The sequence below is a fragment of the Gracilinanus agilis genome, chromosome 3, assembly GCF_016433145.1.
Source record: "Gracilinanus agilis isolate LMUSP501 chromosome 3, AgileGrace, whole genome shotgun sequence".
Lineage (NCBI taxonomy): Eukaryota > Metazoa > Chordata > Mammalia > Didelphimorphia > Didelphidae > Gracilinanus > Gracilinanus agilis.
The window spans coordinates 188,413,883-188,429,158 of record NC_058132.1 but is presented as its reverse complement, the minus strand read 5'-3'; the positions used below and the strand labels follow the sequence as shown (position 1 = coordinate 188,429,158).

The 15,276-nt window shown below is 36.6% G+C and overlaps 1 protein-coding gene across 2 annotated transcripts in view; it reads right to left on the bottom strand.

Annotated features, from left to right (window-relative positions):
* Positions 1 to 2,462: 2,462 nt before the first annotated feature.
* The window catches only part of ELMOD1 (ELMO domain containing 1), a 31,144-nt gene continuing 18,330 nt past the window's right edge, over positions 2,463 to 15,276 (bottom strand). Inside the window, exons 6-10 of one of the 2 annotated variants that reach the window (XM_044666290.1) lie at positions 14,029 to 14,097; positions 13,392 to 13,415; positions 9,820 to 9,870; positions 8,806 to 8,939; positions 2,463 to 2,635 (exon numbers count right to left, since the gene is read on the bottom strand). In XM_044666290.1, the coding sequence (XP_044522225.1) occupies positions 2,463 to 2,635; positions 8,806 to 8,939; positions 9,820 to 9,870; positions 13,392 to 13,415; positions 14,029 to 14,097 (451 nt within the window). The remainder of the gene's footprint in view (positions 2,636 to 8,805; positions 8,940 to 9,819; positions 9,871 to 13,391; positions 13,416 to 14,028; positions 14,098 to 15,276) is intronic. The other variant, XM_044666291.1, reaches the window with a different exon arrangement.

The following is a 15,276-nucleotide window of genomic DNA, read 5'->3' as shown; positions in this document are numbered from 1 at the left end:
TGTCTCTAGGCCTGGCTCTCAATTTACTGAGCAACCCAGCTGTCCCCAAGGGCAATTGCAAAATTTCAACTTTCTTCCTTTTTTAAACCCCTACCTTTTGAATTAGAATCAATACCATGTATCAGTTACAAGGCAGAAGAGTGGTAAGGGCTAGGGAATAGGGGTTAAGTGACTTGCCCAGGGTCACACAGCTAGGAAGTGTCTGAGACCAGATTGTGCCCATGGAAATAGAGCAAATCATCCAGGATGTTGGGAAGGAATAGAGTTACACATTTTCAGTGGTTTTCACCTTTCCTATTCCGCCTACCCCCTCCTCCCTCAGTGTTGTCAGTGAAAATGCATGTTCCCCAAAGAGGTGTGAATGAGAATTCTAATAACTGTAATTATACACCAGGAGTCAATCTCTACTCATCTCAAAATCTGTACAGCCCTGTTATGGAACAATAGACAGGCCCGACTTAAGGAGCCAGCATCAAAAAATGGGCATAGATCTGAGTCTTTAATGTCATGAGCTACAGAAATCTGAACAGAGAAAGACAAGAACTTGTTAAGGTGACAAACAAGATAAGAATCATTTCACACTGAAACAAGCCAGCAAGAAACTGGAAAGGACATCAGACACATGAGACTGTCAAGAGACAAAGAGTGTACGAAGGGACACCCGAGTTCTCCCAGGGAGGTTCTGGGAACGAGAGATGCTGAGGAAAGGAGCTCCCGAGATGGACCGTTTGTCGTGTTTTCCTAGTGATCCCACAACCTCTTCCTGTGCCAGGCAACTCGGGTGTCCGGGTGCTTTACTGCCTCCTTCCCTTGCCTAGTCTTGGAAAGTCACGGGCAGTAACAGATGTGATGAGAAAGAAAGCCACCTGGTGTCCGAAGGATACTGAGAAAAGGACCCAAGAGACCGGCTCGTGAAGGGCCGGGGCAGTGCCTGGCACAGCTGTGCCAGAGAGCTGTGTCCTCGTTCACTCTCTCCCCTTTGTGGTATAATCATAGCAGGTAGAAAGGAAAACAGACTGAATTCCTTTCCTTCATTAAAACACCCCATAGCCCGAGTTGTGGGTGGAACAAAGAACTGTCTCTGAAACAAAGACATTTTACTCCTGAGAATTACCGTGTGATTTATAGTCAGTTCCAAGTTTTCTTACAAATGTACAAAAAAATCAATCCACTAAGCTGTCTTTTAGAATGACATGTCATTTATTCACATAACTGACAACTACTTGGTCAGTTCTCAAAAGTCATTTTTAATATTCCAGTGATTACACAAACTTCTAATAATACTAAAATTGATAGAAGGTATAAAATACCATGGGTATGAAATGCCATGGTAAACACTAGTTGACAGACTGAACAGTCATCATTCCAAACTAAATGAGAAGGGGTTGGTGGCTTATTCTTTTTTTTTTTCCCAAATGATTTTACTTTTGTTCTCCTTTTATTGTTACCAGTCTGGGAATCTGTTTTTTCCCCACTTTGAAGGAACATTCCATGATAGAGGATTAAACTTTTAATTTAAAGCAAAAACTGGAAAAGAGAATCTTTCAGGTTTCTCCTTTGCCACCAATTTCCACACACGATATTTGTGTGCGTTCTCTCCTGATACACACAGTAAGCCGTCCCATTCAGCACTCAGTTCCCCAGATGCAGGCGTCTGGATCAGAACCAGGCTGTAGACTTAGCCTAAGTGTCAACAGGAATCAGGCAGTGGAAAAATCCTTTGGAAGGGACATATCTTTTGTTAGTGTTCAGGCATCACAGATGGATTTAGGACTCTCAGCCAATGAAGTAATGGGAGTAAGATAATTTGATATTTAGATGGCTTTGACATGGCTCATGACTAGGAGAAGTCACAATGGAATTCAGCCTTCTTTTGAACAAGTAGCCTATACAAAAGCTTGCATCTGGTAAGCCTCATTACATTTTCATGAAGCACAACTAAGCTTGCAAGGAAAAGAGTTTGGCTTATCATGTGTCTACCTGCATTACATTAAAGTGATATACTTCACTGGGATGAGGCCCAAGCATGGACTCGGCTTGAAATGCCAATAGCAGCAGTCAAAAATAAAATCAGTAAGTTAAAAGGCTTTCACAGTACAAGATTCAGCTAATTATTTCACATATACAAAACACAGCTATAGAGAAATACAATTCTTCAATGCTGAATTATGAGGGGGGGGGGAAATAATCTAAAAAAATAGAAAAAACTCTCTTCATTCCTGGATGTCACGATGTAACACTGCAAATTGCCACAATATGAGCACAAACTTGATGGCAGATCCTCCAGAAATAGCATCTGGTGATCTGATACATATAATAACCAAAATAGATAAAAATACTGCACCAAAAAGCATGCATACAATTGCCATGTTCATTCAGTATGAGAGTTGTGACTTAAGCAGAGCGCTAACACAATAGTGAGGCAGTGTTCCAGTATTTTCCAGTAGAGTAATAGTGAATGACTACATATTGATTAAACCTTCTGAGGCAGCAAAGTGGGGGCATAGTGCCATGTCTGGATTCTGCAGCTGTTTTAAGATCCTCTTGCGGAATTTTTCCCGCACACGATTAAACTCCATAATATCCATGGGGTCTTCCTCAATCCAAAACTTATGAAATTCATGCATCAAATAGCCTGGGAGAGAGAAAACAATGTTAAGAATACAGGAAAACAGCCCTCATTAATCTCTAATTCAAAGTTATCATGGCTGTCAGAGAAGGGGGATAAAAACACAATGATATTATATTTTATTCATAGAATAGAACGTATTCATATATTGGAACAGAAAATATCAACAAGCAAAGAGAGCTTTGGAAAGAGAGCTTTTGGAATGAATTAATCAGTATGGGTACACACCTTCTACCATTACTGATAACAATTCCTCCATGCTGACCTGTGCTATACAAATTTTATTCACTGAGTTCCCTGGAAGTCCTCTAAAGAAACATTACCAAATTTACTGAAGGTCTTTCATTTAAAAAAAAAATTCATGGAGTACCAAGTGCAGCATTATGATGAAAATGGATCTGCAAACTCATGCATATGTTTCTTGCAGTTCATCCAAAGTTGAAGACTCCAATTCATCCAGATCTTTTCATCCTATATAACTCGTCTATGTCCTTCCACAAATGGTCCACAACACACCTTCCTTTATTTGAGTGGTTCCTAAATTTTTGGTCTTAGGATCTCTTTACATTCTTAAAATTATTGAAGACCCCAATAAAAAATATGAGACTTTGATTAAATCAGTGTAGTGAAAACTAAAGATATCATCTATCAATGTAACCCACTCAATGGCTTGTAGTCTTAGAGAGCTGCCTAAAGCACTGAGTTGTTAAGTGATTGACCAAGCCAGTATGTGTTAGAGGTAGGTTTTGGACCCAGGTTTTCTTGTGTTGTGAGGAAGTTTACTAAATTATTATTTAGGAGACCTAGCAAGCATCTTGGCACTGAGGCTAGACCTTTAGGCATTGTGCCATGCAGTCTCCTGACAAAAGCATAGGACTATGGATTTATAGGTAGTAGTACTTATAGATCAAAAGTCCATCTAATATGATCACCTCCATTTTATTGATGAGGAAATTAAGACTTAAAGAGGTTAAGTGACTGGTTCAAGGTCATATGGAATCACAGGAACATAGATCTAGGTGGGCCTTAGAGGCTACCTCATCTAATCTACTCATTTTATGAAGAAGACAACTGAGGTCTGTGGAAGTTAAGTGACTCGCCCAAAGTCTCATGGGTGGTCAGGGACAGGATATAGGGAGACAGAGGCAGTTTATGGGGTTGTTATCATCTGAACTCAGGTATTATGACTCCAAACTCAGAGCTCTTTCCATTGTACCACACATCATTTCACAGGATGCTTGGAGTACAAGATGAGCCCAAACAAGGTGTCCACCATGAACTAATTAAAGCTCATGCACCAACATCTGTTGAGGATAAAGAAGTGGAGAAATTCTCTAAAGAAAGGATCCTCTAAACTAAGGCAATGTATACATTAATATTTAGAGGCTTTAAGAAGAATAAAGCTAGCATTTATACTATATGTCAGGCAATGTGCTAAGTTTTTTTTAATCAATAGTATTTTATTTGATCCTCACAACAACCCTGGGAGGTAGGTGCTATTATTATCCCCATTTTATATTTGAGAAAACTGAGGCAAACAGCAGTTTAATGACTTGTCCAATGTCAAACAACTAGGAAGTCTCTGGGGCTGGATTTAAATTCAGGTCATTCTGATTTCAGGCCCACTGTGTATGCCTTGTAGCTTCCTCACTTTAGTAAGGAATACAGTAAGAAAAGGTTTCAGAAAAACACATCAGCATTAAGAAATGCAATAGGCTAATGGGGTTTTAGACAACTTAGTAACCCTTTTCAAAACAACGTGGACATGGAGTATAGCAGAAGAAAACAAATCTACAGAAAAATTGCTGTGAGATCCAATTAAGCCCAACCATCAAATGAGCATTTATAGATGAAGGTGGATGACAACAGGTGAAGAATCGAACAGTTCAATAAGCTTGGCTATAATAAACTATTTTCATTATTGATAACAACCATATTGGATTTTAATCCAATAACAATCAATACTATCCCAATCTTTGATGTGCTAAATGAAGAAGCTGAAGATGGAAAAAGTAACTGGACTACACCAAATAAAGATAGAAGAATTCCACATTGGTGGTGAAACAACTTTGAAAGCAATTAAGGACTTGTTTTTAATATATCAGAAAGAGGCAAGATAAGAAATAATTAGGGAAAGTTCACAGATGGCACTAATATCATCTGCCCACTAAAAAGACTGAGTGCATAACTAAGAACTGACCTATTTGCCTACTTTCATATCAGTGTGAAATCTTTGAGAATTCACTGTACAAATCTTAAAAAAAAAAGATTCTTACTCTGTCTTAGAATCAATACTGTGTATTGGTTCTAAGGCAGAAGAGCTGTAAGGGCTAGGCAATGGGGGTTAAGTGACTTGCCCAGAGTCACACAACTAGGAAGTGTCTGAAGTCAGATTTGAACCCAGGACCTCCTGTCTCTAGGCTTGGCTCTCAATCCACTGAGCCACCTAGCTATTCCCCAATGATTTTCTGGTGATTAATATTAACTGAGGAAATTTTTAATATAAATATTTTTCCAGTAATTGTATAAGGCTGTGAATCAGGGATATCATAATCTCTAAAGAACAGAAATTTGAGATGACCCAAAGGGCAATGAAGAGATATATAGTGGGTATAAGAAGACTTTGCTATTTGCTGTTTGCTGCTAACAATTGAGCATTTGTTGGCAAGAGGCAAGTACAATATATCTACAGAATACATGAATAAAAATGAAATTACCCAGTTATATATTAGTTGGGCAGGAGAGAAAAGTCTTTGAATTAAAGAAAAGAATTTTACTAAGATAGTTATTAAATTATATTAAATGTTTCTAAACTCTTGCCATGTATGTGAGAAACTTTTTTCATAAAAAAATCAAATATTTTGATAAAGGCATAGATGATGTGTTTAATTGAGGTGTAGATGTTGGGATTAGGAAGGAGAGCTCATATGTAGAGGGAAAGAGTTAGGATCCAAAGGAGCTTGATAGTTTAGAAGATTGGAACAGTCTAGTAAAATGACATTTAACAAAGATCATTACAGGCTTACACCTGGTCACTTGGGTTGAAGAAAATTGGCTGCCCAAGTAGAAGACTGAGGAGGCAGGGCTGATTAGAAGTTTTTCTGGACCACATACACAGAGACTGATACACTGTGGCACAATCAAATGTAATGGACTTCTCTACTAGCAGCAATGCAATGACCCAGGAAAATTCTGAGGGATTTATGAGAAAGAATGCTGTCCATATCCAGAGAAAGAACTGTGGGAGCAGAAACACAGAAGAAAAAACTGCTTGACCACATGGGTTGATGGGGATATGACTGGGGATGTAGACTCTAAACCAGTGATTCCCAAAGTGGGCACCACCACCCCCTGGTGGGTGATGCAGTGATCCAGGAGTGAGGTGATGGCCACACTTTTTTTTTGTATTACATTCTTTTCTGAGTTTAATAAATAGTTTCATAATTTCCAGGGAGCGCCAAGTAATATTTTTTCTGGAAAAGAGGTGGTAGGCCAAAAAAGTTTGGGAACCACTGATCTAACTGATCACCCTAATGCAAATATTAATAATATGGAAATAGGCCTTGATCAATGACACATGTAAAACCCAGTGGAAATGCAGGTTGGCTATGGGAGGGGGAATGCAGAAGGGGAGGGAAAGAACATGAATCATGTAACCATAGAACATTTTTCATAATTAATCAATAAAATAAAAATAAATTTAAAAAAAAGGATTTTTTGGATTAAAAACTCAATGAGTCAGTGGTCAGCTAAAACTGATACAATGGTAGACTTCATTAAAAGAGGCTCAGAGTCTCACATCAGGGAGATCATGGTCCTTTCCTTTGTCAGATCATATCTAGAATAAATACTATGTTCAACCATGACCTCTGGGATGCACTTGAGAAAGCTTGTGCTAGTGCAAGAAAGCCCACTGTTAAATTTTCAGTGTGTTCACTCTGTGGAAATTGGCAAATGCTACAAATCAGAGTTGGATTTACAGTTTTAGTGGTTGTCTAGAGTTAAGAAAATAAAGGAGAAAATTTTAATAATACAGATTAAATTTTAAAATGCCACACGGGGCAGCTAGGTGGCTCAGTGGATAGAGTACCAGGCTTGGAGATGGGAGGTCCTGGGTTCAGACACTTCCCAGCTGCATGACCCTGGGCAAATCACTTAATCTCAATTGCCTAGCCCTCACCACTCTTCTGCCTCAGAACTGATCTTCAGTATCAATTCTAAGACAGAAAATATGGATTTTTTAGAGTGTCTAATGCATACATTCCTCCTCCTTCCCACCAAGAGAACGAAATGTATTACATTTACCAGATGCCACCGGCCGTGTGCAAATGCTAGATTTTAGTAAGGAGTTTGAGAAATTGAAAAGCATTCAGAAAGGTGACCAGGATAGTGAATGCCTTTAAGGTCATGGAATATGAGTCTCAGTTGAAAGAATTTCAGAGAACATGATACCTGTCTTCAAGTATTTGTAAGGATGTTATATTAAAGAAGGGTTTCTTGTTTTGCTTGTCCTGTATAGACAGAACTATGAGCACTGGGTGGAAGTTGCAGAGAGGTAGACTGGGGATGAAGTAAAGACTAACCTAGTGATTAGAACTGTCTAAAATTGGAACAGGGTATTTAAGAGAGGAAATCAATTTTCCTTCACTAGAGGTCTTCAAGTAAAGTCTAGATAGTCACTTCTTAAGAATGATTCATAAAAGAGATTCTTATTAGATATGGGATGAAGTCAAAGTCTTCTGAAATCCTTTCTAATTTTAAGATTCTGTGATGCTGTGACCACACAGATATCTTGTCCAGATAAAACAAAGAGTATAGGCAGATGAGCTTTCTGTGATCTGATGTGGTCAGATGGGTTTCCCCCACTCCTTAAGAATGAGGGTAAGTATAATAGAGAAACTGGAACTAGTATATCTTTTTTAAAGTATTTTAGAACAGAAGTTCTCAAACTAGAATCTTTGGAATTATTTTAAAAATATTTTAATGTATTTCAGCATAATTACTTTTCTGTGTAATTCTATTTTAATTTATTACTTTAAAAACATTATTCTGAGAAGGGATCCATAGTTTTCACCAGACTCCCAAAGTTAAGAAAATAGATTAAGAAATCCTGTTTAAGAACAAGAAAAGAAATTTGAAGACCAGAGGCAATTGGGGAAAAAAACCTAATATTCCTATTTTGATCCCTATATCACTTTGGGAGCTATTTGCCCGTGGCCCATAGTATTCAGTAGCTTTTGCCTAGTGCCCAATTTGGAGGCTGGCCCCTGGCAAATGGCTTTATTTAAAAAAATGTTTTTTTGCAAATTATATGTAAAAACAATTTTAATATTCATTTGTTAAAATTTTGAGTTTCACATTCTCTCCCTCCTTCCTTTTCTCTACTCCCTCTCTGAGAAAGCAAGCAATTTGATATGTTAGACATGTGTAGTAATGCAAAACATATTTCCATATTAGTCATGTTGTGAAAGAAAACATAGACATCTCCTCTGCCCCAAAAGTAAAAAATAGTATGCTTCCATTTGCATTCAGACTCCATCAGCTCTTTCTCTAGAGGAGGAGAACATTTATTAAAAAATCACAAGTCCTAAGGATTTGTCTTGGATCTTTGGATCACAGAGAATGACTGACATTCACAGTTGATCAATATTGCTATTACTGTTTTTTTCCTCTTATTTCCAAAAGTCTTTAATAAAGGGCAATGTTCTGGTTCTGCTCACTCACTTTGCAACAGTTCATGTCAGTCTTTTCAAGCTTTTCTGAAAGCATCCTGTTCATCATTTCCTATAGCACAATAGTATTCCATCACAATCATATACCACAACTCGTTCAACCATTCCCCTATTGATGAACATGCCCTTAATTTCCAATTCTTTGCCACCACAAAAAGAAGTGCTATAAATATTTTTGTACATGTAGGTTCTCTTCCTTTAAAAAATCACTTTGGGATATAAACCTACTAGTGGTATTGGTGGGTCACAGTTTTATAGCCCTTTGGATATAGTTCCAAATTGCTCTCCACAAGAGTTGGATCAGTTCACAACTCCATCAATAGTGCATTAGTGTCCTATTTTTTCCTAAACTACTCTAACTTTTCTGACAAATGGTTTCTAGCAATAGGCTTATCAAATAAAGTAGCAACCAACATTCGTAAATAGCATCAAAAGTCAACTTACAGAACGTTTGCTGGAAGTGAGACAAGGTTGGGGCTTCTGGTGCAACATTGTAGAAATGGGTTTTCAGAGCGCCGCTTACCAGCAGGTTATAGGCCAGGTCAGTAATATTGATACCCACAATGGCAAAAGAATACCTATAAAAAGCCAACCACATTACTTAACTAAATTAAATATTGGAGTCTAAACCATCATAAAAGGATACTGCATTTTTTCCCCTTTAAAGGCAATATGCTTAAACTTATTTCTCAGATGGATAGATCTTTCCTTTTGCATACACCTTGTATTTGAAAAACAGATTTTGTTCCAACACGTTTACTGACGATATATTTTTGCTCCTTGACCTCTGTCCATTAAAACTAAAAGGGAACTAACTTTAGGCCCCTCAAATGTCCTAGGGTTATATCAGTCCTATGCAATGCTGCTAAGAACTTCCTCTTCAGGAATAGTTTTAGAGTTAAGGATCATTCCAGATTCATTGTAATGAAAGCCTTAATAGCCCAGCAACCTCTTGAAATGAATTTTACAGTCTAATATTTAATCCTGCAGATTCAAAAAGTGATTTTTGAAAATAATTAATGTACATTTATAACTTTCTCTATATTTCTTAGTAGGCAAAGGAAAAGCATAACATGCTACTGAAAATGTTTTCAAAACCTTTAAATGGACTTTTGTAATTTTTTTTAATTTCTAAGGATCAGGACCTGGTTTTAAATGTCTTTTTAACTTCTATATTCTCTATTATGATGGCTTATACTATATTAAGTGCTCAACTATGTTTAACTATTATTAAGTTCTCAAAAAACAATCACTTAATTTCTTTTTTTCTTTTTCAAAATGTTTTTATTTTAATAACAAATTTCCACTTAAGTCTTCAGAAGTTATATGATCTATATTGTTTCCCTCCCTTCTTTCTTCCCCCCTCTCAGGAGATGACAAGAAATTCAGTCTGTATTATCCCACACTTGATTTCTAATTCCATAAATTGACAACTTTTGTACAAAATTACAGACTTACCCAATTGCTTTATCCAACCTTTTCTTTTCCCATTCTGCTTTGCTGAATTTGCTGAAAAATTAAATTGTCTCTAATTGACATATAACCTTTTCCAACGTCTTCACATTAAAATATTAACCAGAGTACTCTTGTCGTGTCTGCAACCCAATTATGAAATCTTTAATTTTCCATTTGGAATTGAATGCACTTTAAAACTCATGATTCATTTCTGTGGAAATCAGCAATGAGATCCATTTCACAGCTCTACATTAAACTCACTCTAGTATGGGATAAGACCACAATCCTGATGTCTATCTATTAAATTATTCTCTTAGATGAAAACTTGTTCCATAGCATTTAATAGCATGAGAGGCACATAGTAGGTCCTCGACAAATGTCTGGTGACTTGAATTGAATTGTAGTTGAATGAAACAATGTGGATAACTTTTGCTTAATGTTGAGAAGGGATGAGCTGGCACTGTTCCCTAAAACAATTCAGTATTTCAACAGATCTCTTATTTCACCATTGTGGTTATTCCTTCAACCAATACTCCTTTATGCCTTAATACATGTTTTCATGAGTTACTTTGGCCAAAATAATTCATTTCCTATTAGATTTCTTTCTGGTGATAATGAATCTTTTTGGACTCAACTAGACTGGTGTTTGGATGGTAGGTATGTAGCTAGTGGCTGGGGATACACTCTCGGGAATAATAAAATCATTGATTGGAGTTGGAAAGGAGCACTAGAAGTCATCTAATACAAACTCATGGTTTTATAGATGAGGACATTGAGACCTAGAGAGGTTAAAGGGACTTGTTCAAGCTTGTAAAGTTACTAAATCCAAGGCTGGTATTTGATGTCAGGTGTGTTTACTCCCACTCTAGCCCTCTTTCCCGTCATCACAAAGCCTTTCTGGTAAGAACAGCCTCAAGTCTGCATTCTTCTGGCTCTGAGAACCCAGGGCCACCTCTGTCACAGCGAGGCATCAGAAGAAGATGTTAGCAGAGTCTTTTCAACATTCTGCATTTTAGAATACACACGTAAAACAAAATATACCTTCCCACCCCTCCAGCCCCACACATTAAATACTACAAACACAAACCAGCAGCAGCACACTCTCAAGTGGTGAGTAAAGCAATGTTTTGTCATTCTACCTTAATGCATCCACTTTCTATTCCAGTGAGCGAACCGCTAACTACAATTTAAAATAAATTTATAACGTGTGTCAAAACAGGCTATAGCTTTTCAGAGCAAAAGTACCTACATCGTAAATAGAGAATGGGCAAAGTAAAGCTCTTCTAAGTTAAATAAAAAATAAGATACATTTTGGCTGAATTTAGAGAAGCATCTTGTAATGCAGATCTATATATGTGGTTCACGTCCTCTGTGGCAAAATCATATAAATAAGCAGTGTGGTTCTTTTCACACTCATCAAATTAAAGTTCTGTTACCACTAGAAAAACTAAGGAAAGATCAGTTACCAAGCTGAGAAATCCATCATATACTTCTAAGATGCCATAAGCCACGGGCCCAGAGACATGGGGGGTCCTGAGTTCAAATCCAGTCTCAGACACTTCCTAGCTGTTTGACTCTGGAAAAGACACTTAACCCCCATTGCCTCGCCATTACTGCTCTTGTGCCTTGGACTCGGAACACAGTATTCATTCCAAGATGGAAGGTAAGGGTTTAAAAAGAAAAAAAGATGCCATAAACTAAACATGATGTTCAATCAGGAGGAATATCTTTTGGTTTCTCTAATTCTATTTAGATACAAATCAAACAATGGCTAGTAGGAGAATTTGACTTTGAAGGACATGTCTCTTACTCCTATTCCTCAAGTTACAGTAGAATCTGAAAGATGGAAGCATGTCATAGTACACTTGCACACTACTTTCTTATTAAGTAGCATATGGATAGGGGGCAGCTGGGTGGCTCAGTGGATTGAGAGCCAGGCCTAGAGATGAGAGGTCCTAGGTTCAAATTTGACCTCAGACACTTCCCAGCTGTGTGACCTTGGGCAAGTCACTTAACCCCCATTGCCTAGCCCTTACCTCTCTTCTGCCTTGGAGCCAATATACAGTATTGACTCCAAGATGGAAGGTAAGGGTTTAAAATAATTTTTTTAAATAATAAAAAAATTAAGCAGCATATGCCTTCAAAGCAATGTTTTTTTCATGGCCAGACTTTTGTTGCCCTGTTCAAAATCATTACCTTTTGGTAATACTAGTTGAATTAATGGCATGGATACTTTCACTGCCATTGCTGGCAAAGAGTAGTGACTTTTAAAATAAGGCTCTACTTGAATTCTGTTTTGTCTTTAGTCATATCTTGCAACCATATCTAGCAACATTACTTTCTCCTGCAAAATTTCACTAAAACTTGAAGGTCAGAGGAAAGGGATTTTAACCAGAATATATGCATGCAGCAGCTGATAGCAGCCTTAGATGACATGATTTAGGATGCCTTGCTTTTTGAAAGGCTTACATACAAAACAATAAAACCCAAAGAGGGCTGTTTAAAATATATGTAGAATGGGTTTTCCATTATGTCCCCCACCCCAGAAAAATATCTATAAGAGGTCCTCCATTCTCTGTCAAATACTCCCTTTGGCAATGCGCTCACAGAGCGCATCATCCCTAATTAGTTTTTATCATTGGGTGATTTAGAATCCTTATGTTCCAATAACACGCAATTTGAAAGCAATCCTATAGAAGTGGCTAGATCTTGGTCACATGAGATTAAGAGAAAGCTACATTTTTATAATGTTTTTCCTAAAGTAAGCAAAAGAGTAGGAAAATAATTCTCTTTGGCATTTTCTATTTGTGAAATGCAATATAATTTAACGAACCTTGGCCAGTTAGATCCATTAGTCAGACTCAAACTAAAATGAGTATTATACTGAGGAAATAAAAGTACTCCATCCATGCACTTAGGAGAAAACGCTATGGTGTAATTTGACTTTGTTTAACAAACACAAATTGTCAACTCCTTTAAGAGATGGAGCAGGAAAAAATGGGTAGTTTTATGGTCATAAAACAACAGAATTCCTTTCAAATGCAGTGACCAGTATCTATAACCACTAAAAAATCTTTATAAAGATTACTGACACATTAACATTACTGGTATTTCCTTTGATGAATAAAAAACATATTCAGCTTGGCTAGGGCTTGAATAAGAGAATTCCCCAGGATGGGCAGATACATGTAAAGGGTGATTCCCCATTTCTGCACCCTCCTTCACCCCTTCTTCCCATGCATCTCAGAAATGATTTATTCTTTTCAGTTGGATAATGGCAATGAATGGTAGAATATGCAGGCTTTAGGGGAAGATATTTTAAATGTTATCTTTCATTTTTAATTAAGGTTGTGTAAAATATCTTTGACATATTTTCTGCCAGTCCCTTGAATTTCATCCTAAGCAAGCTTGCCAAGTATGCTAAGATGAAGCCCATGAAAATTATAAATTAAACAAGCAATTTGGAGCTGCTTGCTTTTGTTAAGATTTTTAATTGGATGACTTAAAAAATCTTGTAGACAAAATTTCTAGAAATTAGATAAATAAACATAACTTAAAAATGTAAAGCAAAATACCTTATTTCTTCTTTTGTGACCTCCCTTTATGTGTACAAGAAAAGAAAATTTTGAAAAAGGTAAATTAAAAAAAAATACAAATGAACTGAAAATCAAAATACTGAATAAAAAGAAAGCAAGCAAACTCAACACTCATTGACTCTCTATTCTCCAAGTGATTCTATTCTTTTTGGTCTTTGGTCTTTGGTCTAGACAAATTCACTTTTTCTCAGACTCATTGCTACTTTCCTTGTCCACTTCTGGGCTATCTTTCATGACAACTAGGACACTATGAGTATTTTATATGCTTCCCCTCCTTCAGAAGGTACTATAGAAGCTCCAGAAAATTACAAGAATATCTATACTTACCTACTCTACCTGAAATTGCCTCAAATGCTGTGCTGTTTTTGCCTCATTTTAGACCCATCCCAAGCCCACCCATGATTCCAGCTGCTGCTGTGGTTTCTGTGGAGGTAGAGGAGTCATAGGCACCAAATGTACCATCATCCTCCAGCTCTAGATAAAATTTCAATTTCAATTTGAGAGACATTTCTTAACTAATTCAATTAAAGACATGTCATACAAGAAAATAATTATGACCAAAGTTCATGGGAAAACAATGGTTTCAAGTCCAGGTATCATTGACCACAAGAATCACCTGTATTTTGGATGAAGGGAATCAGAGAGCACCTGTTGAGCTGTTACAACATCCCATTCAGCAAAATACCTGTTGTTAAAAAAAAATTGAGTGAATGTATTTCACACATTTTAAGAACATTTTAATTTTAGTGGCTGATGTTGGCACAAGAGTTTTACCCACTTTAGCTTCCTTAAAGAATAGCTTTTCAGGAAGACAAAATATTTTCCTTTAAACACAGTATTAAAATAATTATGTTATTCAGGCCATTTAGATCTAAGAATTTCTCTAATATACTGAAAAAATGTTACACAAAATTTCTTATTCCTTAGAGATGAAGGAGAAGTCATTGTATTTAGGTTTACAGATGACAGCAAGGATAGGGGAACTAGCTTGGGTTTCATGTAATCCATATTTGACATTCAAATTTTGTGCCGTGACTAAAGTGCTTTGAGTAACCTCTTTTTGAGCAATCCTGAGAATATTTCTTATAAAATATGTACTGATATTTGAATTTTGTAACAAAAATAGAAAAGAGCTAGAAACATTTAAAAATATACACTTTGTGATGGAAGTAACATTATATTGAAATGTCACTATTTATATAATAGACATGTAAAATACTTTCAAGCTAATATGCAAGATAATTTTTTCATAAACAATTTTTTTTAACTCTTACCTTCTGTCTTAGAATCAATACTAAGTATCAGTTCCAAAGCAGAAGAACAGTAAGGACTAGGCAATTGAAGTTAAGTGACTTGTCCAGGGTCACACAGGTAGGAAATTCTGAGGTCAGATTGAACCCAGGACCTCCTGTCTCTAGGTCTGGCTCTCTATTCATTGAGCCACCTAGCTGTCCCTAACAGATTTTAAAAATAAACTATCATATAACATTTAATTCTGTGTGCTCCATAGCTATACATTTATGTAATTGGAGGAGAAAAGCAAATGAATCTTTTTATATTTTACATATAGATGTATAGCTCTCACTACAGAGATCTATGTTATACTTCTTTTAAATATGTATCCATTTGAAATATGGCTCATATGCATATTTAGCTGAATGAAAAGGACAAAAAATATCTTTTAAGTTTTCTAACAGTTGGAAAAGTTTTCAACCCTCTCTGCTGAGTGAGGTAAGTATATCAGAGTTCTCAGGTTATGATTCAAAGATATGGCCACAATGAGGAAATTTGTTCTCTCTCTCTCTCTCTCTCTCTCTCTCTCTCTCTCTCTCTCTATATATATATATATATATATATATATATA